This window comes from Grus americana, chromosome 2 (genome assembly GCF_028858705.1).
Source record: "Grus americana isolate bGruAme1 chromosome 2, bGruAme1.mat, whole genome shotgun sequence".
NCBI classification, from domain to species: Eukaryota; Metazoa; Chordata; class Aves; order Gruiformes; family Gruidae; genus Grus; species Grus americana.
In genome coordinates this window covers 123,764,270-123,784,505 of record NC_072853.1, presented here as the reverse complement: position 1 = coordinate 123,784,505, position 20,236 = coordinate 123,764,270, and the positions used below count along the sequence as shown (strand labels likewise).

At 42.0% G+C, this 20,236-nt stretch overlaps 1 protein-coding gene across 1 annotated transcript in view; it reads right to left on the bottom strand.

Moving 5' to 3' along the window:
- Nucleotides 1-1,095: 1,095 nt before the first annotated feature.
- Nucleotides 1,096-20,236, bottom strand: part of TRIM71 (tripartite motif containing 71) — a 57,024-nt gene continuing 37,883 nt past the window's right edge. Inside the window, exons 2-4 of the mRNA XM_054816737.1 lie at nt 16,498-16,665; nt 5,549-5,683; nt 1,096-2,903 (exon numbers count right to left, since the gene is read on the bottom strand). Coding sequence (XP_054672712.1) covers nt 1,452-2,903; nt 5,549-5,683; nt 16,498-16,665 — 1,755 coding nt within the window. The 3' untranslated portion in view covers nt 1,096-1,451. The remainder of the gene's footprint in view (nt 2,904-5,548; nt 5,684-16,497; nt 16,666-20,236) is intronic.

Sequence of the window (20,236 nt, the reverse complement as noted above, 5' to 3'; positions counted from 1 at the left end):
AAAAAAGTTTCCACTTCTCGGAAAAGCTTTTTTTTATATCCCTGAAATGGCTAACTTCCCCCTGCCTCCAAGCTTAAGGATCATATACATTTATTTTACACAGAATTCTTTGGTACTGCCCTGGAAAAAAAGCAAAGTTTCATCTTGAGGTGGTTTGCGTTATGCTGGTACAGGTCATTTTTCACTTGGATCTGTAGCAAGAGATACAGAGAGCCACAGGCCCCACCCCACCCTAAAAACTACAGTAAACCTTCCCAAATTTTTCAGTCCAGCTCTTTGGGGAAGCCAGAAGATGAAAAAAATATTTTTGTCACTGATAGAGTTATTGCAATCCATTTAACACAAAAAACTGTTGACTTCTCCAAAACACACCCTGAATCTCCAAAGCTGTGCTTATTTCTCACTTTTGGAAAAAAGGTACCACTTCTGTTCTAACAAATCCATCAAACATTATTCCCTTAAAGTCTCTCTATGGGGAGGGGCAAAAAAAGCTTGTCATTTCACAATAAAGTAAAAGGTTTTGATTTTCCCCATTTCAATGCTCCTTGTAACATCTTCTGTTATCCAGATTAGGTGCACTGATAAAATAAACAGTAACTTTTAAAAAACTAATTTAGCTTTCAGGTGAAAGGGTAAAAAGAAATATTCAATGACAGGATACATTAAAGGAAGCCTTGCTTTTTATCTAAACTTTACAACAACTGCACTAAGCCACTAAAATGAACAATTTGGTTTAAACTTAAAGAAATTTTGTGCATTTTCATCAGCTTCACTTTGTGCTGTTGGATTACTGTGTTTCAGAAAAAAATACACAGAAATGCCAAAAAGATGCAAACTTGCTCTTCCCGGCGAGTGAATCCCACTCACTTTCACAAAACGTTCAAAGTCATCTGGGAACAAGACGCTGTGCTCGCCAGTAAATCAAACACACTGAGGTATAAAAAGGAGAACAGGAAAAAGTTCTCTGCTGCAGCAGCAATTCAAAAAAAAAAACACAACAAAACAAAAATCCCCCCTCCCATGTCCCCACCCACAGAACTGCAGTATGGTCAAGAACACAAATTCTCTACAAACACCTACTACCATTTCATCCATTAAAAAAGTTATAGAGCCTTTTTTTTTTTTTGGCTTAGTCTACAGAACTCACCACACAAACCACCTAATGTGCACAGCAACACTTGTTTGTGCATGAAACCCCACGGCGGGGGGAGAGGTAAATCGTTCTGAACTGTGAGTGTGTGGGGATGGGGAAGGGGAGAGAAACCGGGGAGGGAAGGGAGGACAATGAGGTAGATAGAATTTAACTTTACAGGCTCACTCCCTGCAGAAAAGATAAGTACATTCATCTGTAAAAAAATTAAAGATGAGGTAGGTTTGAATTAACGTTGTATTTTTTCATTTTCTCTTCGAAGAATTTCCCTGAGACAGTTTCTTCCTAATTCAAACACAGATTAGAAGACGAGAATTCGATTGTTTCCAAAGTCGACCACGACAATCATGCCATCAGGGGTGACGGCTATACCTGAAGGACGGTCCATCTGACCAAAGCCGCTTCCCTGAGTGCCAAACTTGCATAAAAAGCTACCATTTGACTCGAATATCTGCACCCGATGGTTCCTGGAATCGGCCACGATGATGCGCCCCTCTTGATCCACCGCCACTCCCTGCGGGCGCAGGAACTGGCCGTTCCCGGTGCCCTCCGAGCCCAGAAAGCGTGCTGACTGGCAATCTGGATGGATGACCAGAAGGCGATGGTTGTTGAAGTCTGTCACTACCAAGTGGCCCTCATGATTGAAAGTCACACCTCTGGGGGAATCAAAGTGCTTCCAGAGTGCCCCTTCGAAGCCATACTTGTTAAGAAACACACCGTCGGGCCCAAACAGCTGAACACGATGGTTCCTTGTGTCAGAGACCAGGATCTTGCCCTCTGCGTTGACGGCCACATCCCATGGGTAATTGAATTGCCCGTTCTTTGTGCCTTTCTCCCCAAACTTCAGAATGAACTGCCCCTCAAACGTGAAGATCTGGATGCGATGATTGTCCTTGTCAGCCACAACGATCCTACGTGAGATGTCACAGGCCACACCGGCAGGGCGATCGAACTGGCCCGGCCGGGAGCCCAGTGTGCCAAACTTGTGATGGAAGGTCCCACATGGTTTGAACACCTGGATGCGATTATTACTGCGGTCAGCAACAATGATGTAGCCTTCTTTGTCTACGCTAACCCCCCAGGGGCGGCAGAGTTTGCCATCGCTGTCTCCCTCACTGCCAAAGGAGAGCCCTGGCAACCCAATGCCTATATAGCTGCGCCCAGATTTCACCACAACTTTGAAGGGGCTGTTCTCAATGTGTTGGTTGCACATCATCACAGATACCAGGTGCTCTCCCTCTAGCTGCGGACGGTAGCTGACCAGGTAGGTCCCATTCTGCTGATCACTGACATCTGCCCCGAAAAGGTTTCCATCTGGGCCCATCACCACTGCGGAAATCATGTCACCTCCTGAAAGGCGCGGCTCACCATCATGGTCATAGCCTATCACTGTGAAAGAGGCCACTTTGCCTTGCAGAGCACGCTTGAGGCCTTCCCCAGTGGCTTTGGTCAGAGGAGCAAAAGCCCCACTGCTGACAAAGCCCATTGATTTAATGGCCATATACAATGCCTGGTCAGGGGGAGTGAACATGATCCTGTCATCTTCTTGAGGCTGGAGAAGGCCTCTGACATTCTTCAGCTCCTGCACCTGAGCCAGCATGCGGTCCCGAGCCAGAAGAATATCCATGGTACGACCCTCCTCCAGGACCTGCTGAACAGCACTAATGGTGTTGTCCAGCTTATTTAGGTTCTGACGTAACTTTTCAACTTGCAAGTAGAGTGACTTAGCCTTGACTTGACGAATCTTTTCCACCTGGGGTGGGGGGGCACAGGGGGAAGAGAAAAAACACACTTACATCAGGAAAGACAACCTGTAACACAGAAACATTTCCTAATGTCACTCTTCTACATAAAACCAGTTGTGCAGTTGTTGCAGCATGTTGACATGGAACGGCAGAACAAGCCTCAAAGCTGTGATTAGAGAATCAGAAATGAGAAATGGGTAAAAGTAATATTTATCCAAATACAGGATTATTGTTCTCTCCCATTCTCCAGCAGAATCATACATTCTTACTCTGCAAATCTGCTGCATCAGAGTGTCATTTGAAAGGCAGAGTCACTTGCTTACTAATAATGATTTGGTTCCTCAAATGCTATCCTGTTTTCTAGTTGCAAGGTACTTGACAGATCATCCGAAGGTACGTCTTAAAGACTCCAGGGAGAACAGAGGTTACTGCAGGCTCTCAAGAAAGAGCAGAGGCTGAGGCTTCTCTAACCAGAGTTGAGACCAATTTCAGAAGGTAGGCTGTTATCACACAAGGCTGAGGCTAGCAGTCAGCATCAGCTGATGCACATGGGCTCCTGTCATTCCCCTGCCTGCCAGAACTGTTTTCATGTGACTGGATAATACCAGACATCTATCTCCAGGGATCTTTAGGGTCCAATTATTTTAATATTTTTCTTGCAAATACTGGCAGTCATGCTGAGCTAGTGCTTTACAGTAGGATGCTTTGTAACATCACTTCAAATGACACAGAAGGTTGCTGCCAGTCCCTGCTTGGGGGATTGAAGCTCAAGCAAAAATGGTTTGTTTGTAACTATTTTATATAAGCCTGTGTTTATCTTTTCTTGTGAAAAATCACTTTAGACCATCTGGCAAAGACACCTGCCTCGTAAAACTAATGAAACATGTAATTGCTTTATTGTTGCAAAAATACATTTCCTTATGCCTGAATACCTGCTTGGCTACAGAACAATACCAGCAATTTGTTTTAATGAGGGACAACTCACTGTCTGAAGACTCCTTGGTTATATGCTGACTAGATAACAGATATAGAAACTTGCTATTTCATTTAAAGTTCAGGCATGCAGGTTTTATCAACTGTTAACAAAAGTCAGAGATGCTTTCTCCAATAGATTTCCAAAAGAGATTACTAATCTTAGGTCTCAGCTTAATCCTTGACCCCAGCTTCGGTACCCAAAATTATTTACTAACATGCTTCACATGAGGGCTTAATACACCCAGCTTTTTTTGCTAGAATGATTTACCACCACCAAGTTTCCTTTTTAAAACAATGTTTTATAACCTGAAGAGAATTTGCTCTCAGTGCAGAAATTTCAATAAAGTGCATTTATTCAGCCTCTTGGGATACAAATAGCTTAGGAGCAGCTCTTAATTCTCCTGTGCTAGGAATACTTCAAAAGAGAAGGCGGCTGCCAAGCTTCTTGGAGAAGGCTAACAGTGTAAAGTGAACTCATCTCCCTCAATCCAAATACCTCAGAAAAAACAGCATTAGAAGTACAGTAACTACATAAAGTGCATTTTTAAATCTTGCCACTAAGACTTTATAAAAGAAATACAGAAAAACAAACTTCTTTTTTAGGGGATTAGTCTCACTGTAGCTAGAGTAGTTCCATACAATAAGCACCTACCAGAGTGGTCATTTTGCTGGCAACAGACATTAAACCAGAAAATTACTGTTCCAATCAATGTTGATGGAGAAGAGGCAGGGAAGAAATACTTCAGCAGGATGGCACTGCTTCTTGGCAGCCACGTGCCTCACCAGCCACACATACATACCATTCTGCCTGGCTCTGCTTGTACAGGCAGTGGCCACGCAGCACCTGGTTTCCTGCCACACTATAATACGTGGTGCAACGTATTATACGTATTATAGGAGCATGCTCAATTTACTCCTAAACTTGTGGTCACGGGACAAATCAATTTGACTCACTGATCTAAAAGACCTAATCCAACAGCAGCGAGCAGGTTTCTGTTCAATTCTACAAGTGGGGACCCAAAGGGCCAATCCAAACTAATCCGTGCCAAACACGCAGAGAACAGCCATGACCACTAAGTTACCTTTCCAGAGTAAGAAACTTTGCCGTTACACCTTGATTGAGAGTAAAGTGTATTTTTAGGTGTGGGGACAATGAAAATTAGTGTTGCCAGGTTTCCACTAGTCTTTCTAAAAGAGGACACAGCATGTACAGCTTTCCTCCTTTCCTTTGTTTATAAGTGGATCACATAAGACCACCCATATACTACATACCTAATTCTACATTAGTGTATTAAAGAGGTTTTAAAGACATTCTTTAAACAGGGTGCTTAAAGGGGATCTCTCCTCGGGTCAGCACGGAGCTGTGAGGCAGAGCCGCTACGCCAGCAGAGGGAGCGCCCACCCCACGCCTGGGGCTGAGCTTGCGGGAGGATGCCCAAGTCCCTACAAAAACCCAACCAGTTTCTCAGATCAACAGATGCCTTCAGCACAAGAACAACCAGGGTCAGAATCCAGCACCCTGTTACCTATAGAAAAATGAGTTCACAGTAAACTGTAATGTTTCAATTCAGTGTTCCTTGGGAAGATATCAGAATCTGGCCACATACTAGTTAAAGAGCATGTTTTCGTCTGAAAAGGCACTTGCCAGCAGTTTGAACCACAAATATAAGGTGCATACCTTCCAGAGCAGCTCACATTCCCGCTCTTCCAAGGCCTTCTTGTGTCTCGTAGTCACTGCTTTGACTTCAGACTGTACCACCTTCGCTTTCATCTCAACCTGCTCTGCCACAGCCTGGGCCTGTTCAATACTCAGCTGCGGAGAGAAAAAGACAACACATTTAGGGCTCAACCAAACCAATTAAAAATTAGAAATGCTGCTTACATTTCACTACACCTTCAGTAAAGGCACAAAGTGGCAACTCTTGTTTGTCTGGGCTTTTTGGGGGGTTTTTGTTTGTTTCGGTGGTGGTTTCTGGGGTTTTTTTTAGCCAGGCCTTCACCCATTTCATACATCAAAGCCTGAAAACTGACATAGTTTTTTTAATACATTTATTACACAGAGTTTACACCTTCATTGTACCATGCACCAATACCACAGGACTAAATTCCCTGTACAATTCCAGCAAGCAGCTAGTATAAACTGAAGACACACAAACTCAGTCATGTTTTCGCACATAGAGACAAGACAAAGTTTGTCTTGTCCCTCAAAATGGTTCAGATTGTTGTTGTGTGATGGTTCTGTGAAAAATTACATTGTGGGGATGTCCTGGTTCTGGCAAGGATAGATTTAATTTCCCAAAGAGCCAGGACAGGTGACCCAAGCTGGCCGGGGACTATTCCGTACCATGTGATGTCATGCTCACCATAAAAGGGGGCCAGTCGGGCAGGGGCGGGTTCCGCGTGCCTCCAGGACGGGCTGAGCATCTGGTCGGATCGGTAAATTGTTCTTTGTTATCACCCATTGTGAATATCTGTTATCAGTGCTGTTGTTGATTGTTCCCCTCTCCCTTGCCGTCCCAGTAAACTGCCCTTACCCCAACCCTCGAGGCTTTGCCGTTGTTTTTCCGTTCTCCTCCCCATCCTGCCAGGGAAGGGGTGAGCGAGCGGTGCATGGCACCCAGCTACTGGCTGGGGCTCAACCATGTCAGGGGAACAGACTGTTTTACCTACGCATCTGAGCTGCACAGAAATAGCACTAACAGAATGTGAAGTTAATCAATTTTAAAAGAAAAAAGATTAGATGTCTATCATTAGAAGAATTCATATACTTATTCACAACTTGGATAGACTAAATTCTTTAATATAACCTTGCAACACTAGTATTTTAAAAACATTCTGTAGTAGCATTCTGCAAATACACAGGCAAATCTGAAGGATCACACTTCCAATGGAAAAGGTTCAATAGCTTCAGTGAACTGAATCTTTTCAACACCTTTGTCATACAGTGAACCAGTATTACCATGCAGATGAGGCTGTGAACTTCTTAAGATGTTAAAAAGATACTAGTTTATTAGTTACAAAACTCTAGAACAAAATGATGTTATGTGAAGGCATTTAGCCTAGAAAAGAGAAGGCTCAGGGGGAATCTTATGCAAGTACCTGAAGGGAGGGTGCAATGAAGACAGACCCAGGCTCTTTCCAGTGATGCCCAGTGACAGGACCAGAGCCAACAGGCAGACTGAAACACAGAAGGCTCCCTCTGAACATCAGGAAACACTTTTTTCTACTGTAAGGATGACCAAACACTGTCACTGTTTGTTGCCCACTGAAGTTGTGAAGTCTCCATCCTTGGAGATATTAAAAAGCCATGTGGACAGTGTCCTGGGCAACCAGCTCTAGGTGTCCTTGCTTTAGCAGGGGTGTTGGACAAGACGTCCAGAGGTCCCTTCCAACCTCAACCATCCTGTGATTCTGTGACTGTACCATCAAGCATTTACTTTTTATTTCTCTTTTCAGAACCTTGGCACACAACAGTATTTTATTTCTAGAATTTTAATAATAATTAACATACACAAGACATCTAAACCACTACAAACACACTACACATGACTACTGTTACAGCTCGACAGGCAAGAATTTAAGTTGTTAACAGCTGAGAACTAACTCAGACTCACCTCCATTTTTCACATTACATACTGAAAGCCATAGAAATAGCCATGGGTATTTGTTCTTAAATACAAGATTTTAGACAGACTTTACACCACCTTTCCCTCACTCTGGTCTGAGGAACTAGTTCATTTCAGAACATGTGAGCTGTTTCAGACTAGGTAGCCAGGAAATGCTCTGGTAAAAAACATCTTTAATCTTCAGAAATCCAGGCTTGATAAAGTGGGGAAAAATATAATTTAAAGGCTTTACTTACACTCAGGGCCTTGTGGAAAATATCCTCAGTTTAATTCTGTATATCAGTATGTTTCAATCTAAGAACTACCTGATGTAACAATCCATGAACTACCCAATGTGATCCAGCTTTGTCTAGAAAGACAGGGCTTTTTGGTATCTTTTATTGAATTAGTTATTAGTATTTCCAAAAGTCTGATCTGGCAAGTTCAACAGCATCTCATTTATGCCAACAAAGGGAATGCTAAAACATAAAAACAGGAGTGTACTGTTACTTGGACATTTTCTTTCCAGGTAGTTATTTTAAGACAACTAGTTTGAATTAGATGTATTCTTCCAGGTCACATAGGAGTAGAGAACTGAAAGGAAAAGGAACATTAACTCGGTCAGGTGATTAGCCTCTGGAGACAAGATGAAGACAACCCTGAGAAAACAAGACAAGGCAATGCTTCTGATCTTTAATCCAAAGAAGTCTCTTGCAAACTGGCAGAGAAAAACAGGAGTGCTACTTGACAGCCCCTCTGCAGCACAGGGCTCAGCAAGAGGAGCATGCCCTTCAGCTGTTCCTCCTTCATGCAACTCCCAGGTCAGAGTCATCTTTCCTAGATTTTTAACAGGGAATGTCTTCAAACTCATGGACAGCCTAAATATCCCAGTCCCACCGGAGGCAGACTTGACCTGCCTTCACACAAAGCTTCTGGCAGACAAATTTGACTCAACGCTTCAAGTTGACAAAGTGAAAATCTCATTAAAACAATTAGCAAAGCAGACATGAAGTCACAACTGGCCACAGATTAAGGCTTCATAAAAGCCAGTAAGTCTCAATCCTAGCTGGAAGAGTCCACATGTACGAATACTGTGCCTCTATCATCTCTACTTTGCCATTCAAATACAGAACCAGCTTCTACTGCAGGGAAATTGTATTTCTTCCAAAAGAGACCTGGATTCTTTCAAGTACAGCAAGCCCTCCTCTTTCTCTTGCAAAGAGAAAGACGTATCTCCTTGAAACATTACGGAAGCTGTGCTATCTACTCATGTTCCAATTCTAGCAAGCATGTCTGCAAAAGCAGGAAAGTCCTAGTTTACTTGTTTGAGCTTTTTGTACAGCAGTATCCATTAGGACTGTGATCTGTGTGAATGCTTTCCTCATACCTTACGGCCAAGAGCAATCTCAATTTCCCTCAATTCTTCCCTAAAACCAGAGTCCACCTTTCAAGAACTCCATCATAGGGGAGGTATTAAATCCCTGTGGATGCTGTGATCTTTCATCTGTAGGAACTAGTTATGGTAGGGCAAGTAACTGTACTAAATAGCACAAGGTTGTCTGCATGTCATCATCTGGATTTATTTTTACTTGCCTGAGTCTTGCTCAGATCAGTGAAGGATGACCAAAACACTAAGGCTCTAATATCATCCAGGATATTGGCAAAGTTTTGGCCAAATTCCCATGACCCCACCACTCAGCCCAAGCAGGCTAGAACAGCCTAGGAAGGCTCACCAGCATCAAACACACAGCAGCAGGCAGCAGTATGGTGGGGAGGGAACAGCAATAGGCAAGTTATCTATCTGAAGCAAAAGCCAAGAGCTTTAAGTACAACTTTCGGGAGCCTTCTTTACATGGAAATCCCTTGTTCTCTTTGATTACTATAAGATATCACGGCTCTGCCATGATAACTCTCCTGCTGTTCTGCAGGCATTTCCTGTGCAGAACTTGTCTCAGAGAGGTCAGCATTTTAGGAAACACGTGAAGCAGCAGCATTTCTTGTTCTGGTCAGGCACCACATAATCTTTTTAACAAATATTTTTAAAGACAAGCAGCTTTTATGATGCACTCTTCTCATGGCACATCATAATTATTCCAGTGCTTGTGAATGAGACTGTTAACCAACTCACATGCTTGGGAAACAGAAGTCAAGGCCTGTGTTTAGTAGAGAATCTGTTCCAGTTACTGAACTTGATATCAACAACTATTTTGTTTCCTGCTATTGGTGATACAGTAAGTCACCTATTTCCAGGTGTACCTATTCACTCGTGACTTCCCAGGGGCCCAAAGATGGCTGAGACACTTACCATTTTGTTACTGATGTCACCAGCGCCTTGTGGGCAGGGGGAATCTTTTGCAAATTTAGGGTTGAAACTGGTAGTTCCAATTTCCCAGAGTTAAGTAATGACAGTGTTTGTGCAGGTGATGTGTTCCAGATGGCCACAGCAAAAGGAAACCTTGCAAATCAAGCTTCCAGTGGGGCAGACAAGCATGTTTTCATGAAGGAAAGCAATGCAGACATCCATCACTAGCTACTGCTACCAACACATTTCAGGACTTCTTGCTCTTCTCTATAAACCTACCCCCCAAATAGCAACAACCAACATTCAAAACACACTTTAGTAGGAAAGGACAATAGTATGCAGTATTACTTGCACTTTCAGGTTTCAAAGCATTTAATGAGGATTATTACATGTACATTGTTTTTATACTCTGGATATTTTGTACAAACTTAAAAGGCTACTTTGTTCAAGCCTCAAGATAGCTATTACTGTTAATTCATACAGCATTTTATGTCTTATTAGACCTGGCTCTGCACAAACACACCCCGATGTAAAGTGTGTCCCTGGCAGCCAGGGCACCAGTGCCTACATACACTGCACAAAATCAACTGCTCCTTTCCAGAGCAAGACAGCAGACCCAGATGTGCCCAGCCAGTTCCTATATACTCCAGCCAATTTTGAGTAATAGGTGAAGAGCAAAGTCATATTGGACCCCAAGTGGCCTTTTGGACACCTCTGTGAGCTCCCCTTTAGCTGTACTTAACCACCGGGGGAAAAAATACTAGTCATGAGCTTACTGCAGTGGCTCTGACATGGCAACTGGTGCTACAGCAACACAAAGCTACAAGGAAACCTATAGCAAGAGCCAGAAGTAGGCAATATAGTATCATAGAACTTCGCAGTACTTCTTTCTGGATATCTGGGTTGACTACAGAGGGGCCCAATGCAGGACTTGTCATCTTGTAGAATGGATATTTTCATTCATTTTTCACATTTCCCGTCTCCTATTGGAGATTAGGAACTAGTTTCAAGTTAACAAAAAACTTTCTGCAGTTTAATCTTTACTGAACTGACACATTCCTATGGAATATTTAAATATAAGTCTAGAAATATCATTACTCCAAGTTTTCCCTAGTGTTGCTTTTTTTAAATGAAAAATTTGATCAGAAGCATACAACACTCCAGGATAAAGAAAAACCACTACAAAGCATGTATTCTGATGGACTACAAACAAGAAATGCAGAGCTACTGTAAAGGTGCTGATGCCCTCACTGCATGGTTTCCACAGTCTAATACCCAAATTAAATCTGTATGTCCACAGTTATGTCCATGCAGCACAGCTAAAGAGGCTGAGGTCTCAAACAGCAGTTAATCCAGGTGCTAAGCCATGATGTTAGACTATATCAAGTCAGTTCAGAAAATTATGCATTTGAATGAACACACGCCACTATGTCAACACCACAAGATAAGCAGAGGCTGCTTTATGGAACTGTATTGCAACTCATCAACGCTAGTTTGCATGAGCATTTTTTAAAGGGTCCTTAGGATTTTTAATTCCATCCATCCAAAGATGGGAGGAAGGTATAGTTTTTCAGGCGTTATTACAATATTTACGTTTGCTCATCTAAGTTTTCCAATGAAGGTGCAAACCTCTGGAGAGAAAATTCAAACTTGAAAGCAAATTTTCTTTTCTTCAGAGGTGATTTCTTCAGTAGTTCAGGGGTGAATGGACCTCAGGTAACAGCTAAAGAACCTTAAATACACACTTCCCTACCTCAGTAGGAAGGATTTACACTTTAAACACTAAGGAATTTAAGAGGAAGTTAGTCCTACTTAAAGGAAAAAAAAAGCTTTAGGTGCATATTCTCTGGCAAACCCTCTAGCTTTTAAAGGCATATTAAATACAAAATACTTAAGGAAATCTTTCCATATCTCATTAGCCTTCTTCCACCAAATGCTGAAAGTGTTCCATCCATAAATTGTTTTCAGTTCCTTATGGTAACGAAAAGATACAGAGAGCTTGTTTCACGGAACTTTTCCAATTTCAGAGCAGGATAAAAACCAGGACATAATAGCCAGCTTTCTCTAGCATCAAGAAGTGGATATAAATGAAATGTTCTTATACTAGCAGAATCAATAGAAAGATCCTATACAAAGTATAGATGCAGTATCTTTCCTAGGATTAACAGGCTTTGCAGTAATATTGCTGCAGCTATGGCACAAATCACAGCAGCTGGACCAATTTAAAGGTTTCAGCCTAAAAAGTGTAAAATGCTAAGAAATTCTCACTTCAAGAAAAACTCTCACTTAAGACTTTTAAAAGAAGCTTTAATGGAGGGAGGGCTAGATACCAGGTTAACTCGTGTCAGAAACCAACAAGCCATCACTATGGTTTGTACTGCAAGAACAGATTTTCTACTTAAAACCTTCAGCAGAAGAGTAGTTTGGACAATGACACATGTCAAACCCATCTTCCCCAATAACCATCTGCTCATATGTTACACTACAGAACTCACCAAAACACAACACGAAACAATACTAGAAATAAAAATAAATTTGGCCTCCATCAATATAAACTCTAGCTTTAGAAAAAGCACGATCGACTCCATTTTGTTTACAAAGCTTCATTCCAGATTCTTAAACCTGCAAGCCTGACTTCAAAGCCGCGCACAAGGGTGCCTGAGCTAACTCGCTGTGACAACCCCAGAACGATCCCTTGCAGCACAGCGGTGCCATCCTTCTCAGGTATCGACCTCCCGGCAGCACAGATCCACATGGCAACCCACAGGGAAGCTTCCACTGAAGGGCAGAGGCTCAAGGCAACCGATCAGCTTCCTCCTCTGGCTGAGTTTCTTACAGTACACCTCCCTCCCCCTTTCCCTAGAGTAAGTGTTAATCTACTTCATATCACCTCCTCCACAACTTGGGAGGGAAGAGGCATTGCCTTAATGGCTGACCCGCCTTACCACCAACTCTTAAATCTTTCGTGCTGGTAGGTAAGAGCGTGGGTCACTCTGTTCTGCACGTGACCAGTCTCACCACATGAATTTTCATTAAATGAGGAAGCCTGCACTGTCAAATATCCCAGCAAAAACAACTATAGGCTCAGCTAGGAAAGAATTTGTTTGTTTTCCAACAAAACCACTTTTTAGACAACTGACATGAACAGATCAAATTGTATTTTAACATGTTCACCTGGAAATTGAGCCTAGATGGGAATAAGCACTCAAGGATTTACTGTTATGCAAGTGCATTAGATTACACACACACATACATATATACAATTACACATGTATAGATGTATTTTAAGCACATGACATTTTGAAGAAGCCATCTATCTTTCATCGTAACAGATTTACGTTCAGTTTGTGGCCTGGTCCTTGGAAAAAATTCTGAAAGAAGACAGCTAAGTGTGCACTTCTAGGAGGTAAAACAAGGCAGCAGGACAAGGTCCCCCATATAGAAAGGCAGCAGTCCTCCTTCCCCCCACCCCATTAATCCAATGTCAACTTTGGCTTTCATATCATCCTGTGAGTCAATTCAAGTCTCTGAAGAGGCTAGAAAAGTATCACAGCAAGGAGGATAGCTTTCCACTGAGACAAGAAACATGTCCTACACACCACAGCACTGGGTCTTTCCACTCTGTTCCCTGGCACCATCGACAGTCCTTGTAGCGCTCCGGTGACCCAGCCAAAAAGTAATCCTACAGAAAGGTTACCCTTTCAGCTGGACTCAGGCACACAACCACAAGTTCTTATGCTAGGGACAGGCCTAGAAATACACAATGCAGGCCAGGACCAGTGCAGCACAGGGAAGCAGGGGAAGCTTTTCATGGCTGCAGAACCTCTCTGAGAAAAAAAAAAAAAAAAAAAAATCAAGCCTCCTGCTGCCAGGCTTATTACTTCTTACAGAGGACTTCAACTCCTTTGAAAAGTGAGGTTTGGACTTTTCAGGAGTGACAGACTAGATCAGGCTTCAGTGGATCAAGAGGCTGAAATGTATCCCAACTCGCAGCATTTTTTTTTTTTTTTAAAGTCTGAAAAACAATCTTTCCTCCAAAGCTGCAGGAAGAGTTTAAATAAACATTTCTTCCTAAAAGCCTTCAACTTTGGTTAACCAGATACTCTCCAGCCAGTTGACTCATGGCCTGATTTCCTCCCCTGAAACACCCTTCAAATTCCACCTTTTCCCCTTTACTCTCAACCACCCCTCCTCATCCATCCTCAACATCTCATGTCAGAGAGCTATCACTTTCAGAGCCTATTAAGAGTTACTAGTACAGCAGTATCAATCAGCCCCACTAAGAAGTGTTACTACATCATATTACTTTTCAAGCCTCTTAGAACTCCAGTCTATGTTCCTCCTATTGCAGCTTATACTGCATTTAATCCTCTGTTGACTGTTTCCAAACTTTAAGAAAAACACTTAAGCCAATTTTTTTTTTAATTTGAGTTTGGTTTAAATTCATGCTGACATGCTGTCTCCTCCCTAGGATAAACATATAGCTTCACAGCCCTATCGTCCCAAGAACAAGGAAAGCTCTGCTCCATGAAAACTTTCTTATGCAGCAGGCTCACTGCATCAACTTCTGAGTCAGGCAGCTCTGCTTTTAACTGCATCACATGCTCTTGTTGTCAATGTTGCTTACGTAGCAGCTGTCTTGAGTTGTATAGTATTCCCGTTCCTGCATATACGCCACACAGATTACCACCGCCTCAGCTTGATCACTGATCTGCTCACTCGCTACCCTTTTTCTGTACAGCAGCCCAGATTAAAGAGCCCACTAAACTAATAAAACTACTCGGCTCTTGAAAAGCATGGGTCATTCTACAGAATCTTTACACAAGCTGCCCAGTTAACACTTCCATGATAGCCTCTTAACCTGGATGGGCTGTAGCTAGACCAGAGCAAAACTACACAAACTAAGTTCAGTTGAGCTGCTTGTTTGAGTTACATGAACATAGGCAGTAACACCCACCTTTCACCTGTACCATCATAAAGTAGTCAGCTCACCACAATGGCAGGAGCCTCCAACATAAAAGCCAGAAGAAAAGGAGGGGGGGGGGAAATGAGCAAAATAAACTCAGTAGGAAGGAAGGAGGCACAAAAGCATTCATGCAATAGCAGCAGAATGGTACTGAATGATATTCTAGTTTCTGCTAGTTTCTGCTCCAAGAGACAGTCCCTTCGTAGATGATTTATCCACACCAGTTAGATGATTAAGAGCCCTGGAGGTCAAAAGCAGTAATTTAATTACTAACAGACAAGCCCTTGTCTAGGACAGCCTGGAGAAATTCAGAACACTGTACCAGTGAGGTTCTTGAAACTAGTATAATCCCTTCCTTCTTGCTCATTTTGGGGACACACAAAATGTTTCAGCACGGATAGTGCTGAATAGCATATGATCCAATACAGAACAAATCTTGGAAGAAGCTATGGTTTGCAGGATTCTTTCTGAAAGTTATGGCTTATTCTCACTGACTAGTGAGAGAAAAAATGTCACATCACAAAGGGATCCAACTTCAAAACAGCCAATCCCCAAGACACACAGGTCCTACATCTAATAATCTGCCCAGAATACACAGGAATTCCGTAGCGCTACAGGAAAGTGAGCTAGGAGAGACTGACGGAGCGGTCACTGCCAACTGCAATAGGAGATTTAATAGATTCTATCTAGCAAGAACATTTAAGAGACCCACACAAATCCTCATTTACTAGAAACAAGCAATGATGGGTGGACAATAGGTTTGTTTGGGTTTTTTATTTATTGTGTGTACCATGCATGTGCCAGGAAAGCACATCCAATTCAGAAAGTAAGTTTACTTTCCATGCATGGCATTTGATGAATTTTGTTTCCTCAAAAAAAAAAATCTTTTTAGTTAAATTGCATGTAAGTGTTGAGTTGCAGAACATCCAGCTCAAATCTAGAGCTTTTGAAGCTAACAAAACTAGAAGGCAGTAGTATGGAGTATGGCTTCCTATGATGCTTTCCCCCATCCAAAGTCTCTTTATACAGGCAAAACTACTGCTAATATCATATCATAGTGACAACTAGATATTATTCTGCAAAAGTAACTACATACTTCTGCAAGTTAATTTCCTATGTAAATTCCTTCTGTAACTTGAAGCACTGTACTACCTTCCTTCCAGTCCTTGCCCAGTATTTATATTTGCATTATAAAACATAGCCGAGGTAGGATGCAGTAGTAGGCAGTTATAGTATGCATCTGTGTGTACAGAGTAATCATTGTACAGAAATAGCTCCAGATCCTCTGCACAGGTGGGTTAGAAGTTTTACACTAATCCAACAGCTGATTAGGATTTCATATTTGGTGGTAACAGTGAAGACAGAATCATAGGTAATTACAGTGATAGATACTGTGCAGGCATGAAAGCCAGCTGAAAGTAAGTCTCAGTTGTAAAAACAAAACCAGGCTTGGCACTGCTATACAAGATCAGAACTTTCTTCAAAACGCTTCACGCTCAAGTGCGTTTGTACAGAGCTTCATATATATTGTGATTTACATGACAGGATTATGCTGCAAGAATGCAAAATTCATATAACAGCACTTTGTTTTCAGCTCCACAGCAACTTCTGTCAGATCTGAGAGAACAGAAGGGGTGAGAAGACTGACAGCAGAAGCAGAGAGTTTTGTGCCTTGACACCTTGCCCTGTAACAGACAAGCTGTGGGGGGAAAAAGGAGGGGGGAGATAAAGTACTCAAGTTGGGAGTATCTTACTTGAATAGCCTGTCGTCCTTGCTGAGCATCTGCCAGGAGCTGAATGGTGAGAGTCCTGGAGTCCTGGAGGGCATCTTGGAGGTAGATAAAGCTGTGACCCACATGTCGTCCCATGGTACATTCCCGACATATGGGGACAGAACAGGTATCACAGTAGAAATGCAGTACCTAAAAGAAAAAAAATATCTGTATCACTATCTAATGAAGAATTAAAGAGTAAATAGTGCCAGGATGTAAAAAAGTCCAAAAGCTCAACTATAAGGAAGATGGTTAGAGGCAGTAGCAGTAGGCAAAGACTTCACAATAGTTTCTCCACAGAGGAAGAGCTATCCTTCCCAGTAAGCTCCAAATCATACTCTAACAGTTAGATGGAAGTGTCATTGTTTTCTTTGCAATACAATACTAGGAAGAGTGTCCACATCAGCTCCTCTAAGAGCGGAAGCCATCTGCCAACACTTGCAGATTGGAGATGTCATCTATGGCAAGTTTCAGGTGAAGACTTTTCCTGCATACACAAACACCGCATTCCCTTAAGTGGGTCATTTCATAATCCCCGCAATGGAGAACTGCAGCACCAACACACACACCTCCCACAAAGGGAAAACAAAGTATGCATGCCAAGAACCATCCTTGATTTTTTTTTTCCAAAATATGCAAAATCCTTTATGTTCAGGGTAGTGACAATATTAGGCAAGACTCCCTTCTGCCACTCCCAGCAGCAAAGCAAAAAAAACCTTTGCTATGTCATAGTGTTTCTATGCTAGTGATACTTATACTTAAAGGTGCTTGAGTTGGAGAAGAACAAGACTGGCGCATCAGCATGCCCATCAGAGCATTTGCATACTACAGTGATCTGTGGGTAACCACTAAAACCTCATTCTAGTCAAAGCACTTAAAACCCCTATATTCAAATCACAAAGTCTTACACAAGATGTTACCCTAGGAAGTGGGATTCATTCATCAGCAATAACAGTTCCCATTCCACCCAGTAGAGGGAAGCAGCACACAGAAATAGCATCTTCCATGGATGTGTGCTCTTAGAGGCAAACAGAAATCAGCTGTTTTGTTTTCAAAGATGCAAATGAAGTTCAACATTTCAACACAAGTTCTGTATTCCAAGTCTTGCTCTTAACAACATACACTATTTTTGTAAGAGTGTAATGTTAAAAAATCTAGATTACTGTGGAAGAGCCAAAAATGGACTGTACGATGGCAAACAAGGTTTCATACTACAAACAATTTTTCCATCACCAGCTATTTGAAATCTACCTCACGGAAAGGAGCAAGAGCAGAACAAAGATTGGACAAGTATTTGATATGTCTGTCTTCTCACAGCTGTCATCCAGCCACTCCCAATTCCAACTAACAGTTCATGATACAGTGCATAACATCCCCCTTTCCCTTCTCCCTCAAAAGGAAGGGAGAGGACAGGACAGGTGATTCCCTCAGATTGCCTGTGCTGCATAAAGTGACATGTTAAGCTCCTGTAAGTGCAACAGCTGAAGTGGTATATGGATTAATTTCACAAAAGGGGTATGTGTGTGTTTGTGCCCACATGCCAGATTTTACTAAAACTTTTTTTTATGAAAGTTCAGTTTTGCTGTAGGGAAACTGGAACAGACTTATGTGTTGCTTCTTGTTCAAATACTAAACCCTCAAGCAGTGTCTCAGATCCTCCGTCTTTTGTAAAGATGTAAAAAGCTGCCTTGGCTCTGAAATGCATTATCCAAATGCATCATCTTCCTCAACTAGAGGGTTCCTCATCTTTACGCTGTGGTTGTCTAAATCTGTATACAATGTTCACTTGCTCATGCAGTTCTGTAATTTTGCTGTTGAAATTACAGGGAATGTTTATTACATGTTGCTGACTGACTCCACTTAAACAACTGAGAAGTTGAGAGAGAATGAAAACCAAGACAGGGTATCAAGTTAAGTCATATGAATCCGATATACTTTAAAACATACAGCAGGGATTTGGGGCCTCAGTCAAGCAGAGCAGCTGAAAGGAAAATGGTGACCATATGAACAGAAGTCCAGAAGCAAGTAAAATCTGTTATTAGTCCTCCAAAAATAGTCAACACCAGAAGCAAAAGCTTGGTAAAACACCGCAAGTCAGTCCTGTCACCCAGGCACTCCTGCTGCAAGATAACAGCATCCAGTGGTAAAAAGTCATCCAGCTGTTCAAACCAAAGAGAAACTAAGTTTAAGCTGATTAGTTGCCTCTTGCCACCCACCAAAAATGTGGTGGAAAACATCACTCCAGAACTTAGAATGAAGAGAGACAACAGCCATAATCTCATTTCAGAAGTATGCAGATTACATAGGACATGGCAGGGTAAAAGTCTTTTGGGTAAACACTACAAAGCCATTGATATGACCTTCTATTTGTTTCTTATTAAACAAAATGGTGGAAACAATGTAGATTTAAAAATCTGAGAGCAAAAGAGTTAAGAGGCTTGGGCAAAGAGAAGGGAAAGAAGTAGATGGTGATGGACTGATGTCCATCATTACACTGTTATTTAAAACAATTACCTTAAACATACACATGAGAAAGCACAAATATGCAATCCCTACTGCTCTCAGCATGGAAGGGGGCTAGTCACCAGAAGTGACCGGGAAGAGTCAGACAGCTTCAAGATGAACTAGGAAACCCCTAGAAACTCCTTTCTGGACACAATGACTACCACAGAAACTCCAAACTTGGCAGAGGTACAAGAAGGGCAATTCTCCTCCCGCTATCAGTCACACACGCTCACCTTCAGGAGCGCCCAACAAGCTGTACATTGGGACCACACTCCCAGAGAATTAAACTGGAAAGTACCCAGCTGTGCAGGGTGCAACACCAAGGGGGATTTGCGTCAGCTGGGCTAACGGAGTTTGGAGCACAGCATCCAGCTTGCCTGTGCTTGCAACAACCACCAGGCATTTACTGTTACGCTTGAGCCTGCCTGTATCCCAATCCCTAGGTCACTGCCACAAAGGTCACACATGCCTAGATGATGTTTCTATGCCTGTTTCTAACTAGAAGGGGGAGAAAATAAGCCAAAAAAATCCCACCAACACAAGCAAGCCCCTATAAAAAACCTTGTGCCAACAACATATTTTCCTGTTGAAGCAGGACAATAGAAGACAGTGTTCTCAATTCAGATTTGATGCACTACTTGTGTGCCCAAAAGGTTGGCAGAACCTCCCCTTCTTCCAATCTCAGCAATGTGAAAAGGTCATCCCAAATTTCAGTTGCACTGTTAATATAACAACATACCACTCCTTATACAACAAACAAGACGACTGGTCTTGAAACATGAATGGGCAGAAGAGAATGCTAAATCTTCCATAACAGAGATCAGATTATGATACTCAGCTTTAAAAAAAAAAAGCATAGAGGAAAATGCTAAGACTTCCCCCCCACACACACACCCCTTGTCTGAAGAGGCAGAGACAATACAGTCAAAAGATCCATCAAACTAAATTAACTATTGTCCCATTAATTTCATTTTTCCCAAATGTATGAAAAACTGTTTTATAAGCAAAAACCTTCAAACATGGTGTTTTTTCTAAACTACACAAATATTCTGATAGGCAGCAAGGAAAGAGAGAAATGAGAAGAAAGCAGAGAGAGATTTCTTTTCAAAGCAATTCAAAATTGTGTAAATTGCATTTAATTGGGTTTTTTTTCTGTAGTAATCATTAAGTAATTAATAATGTTTTAAGATAAACACTGGTGCCTTTCCAACAACCA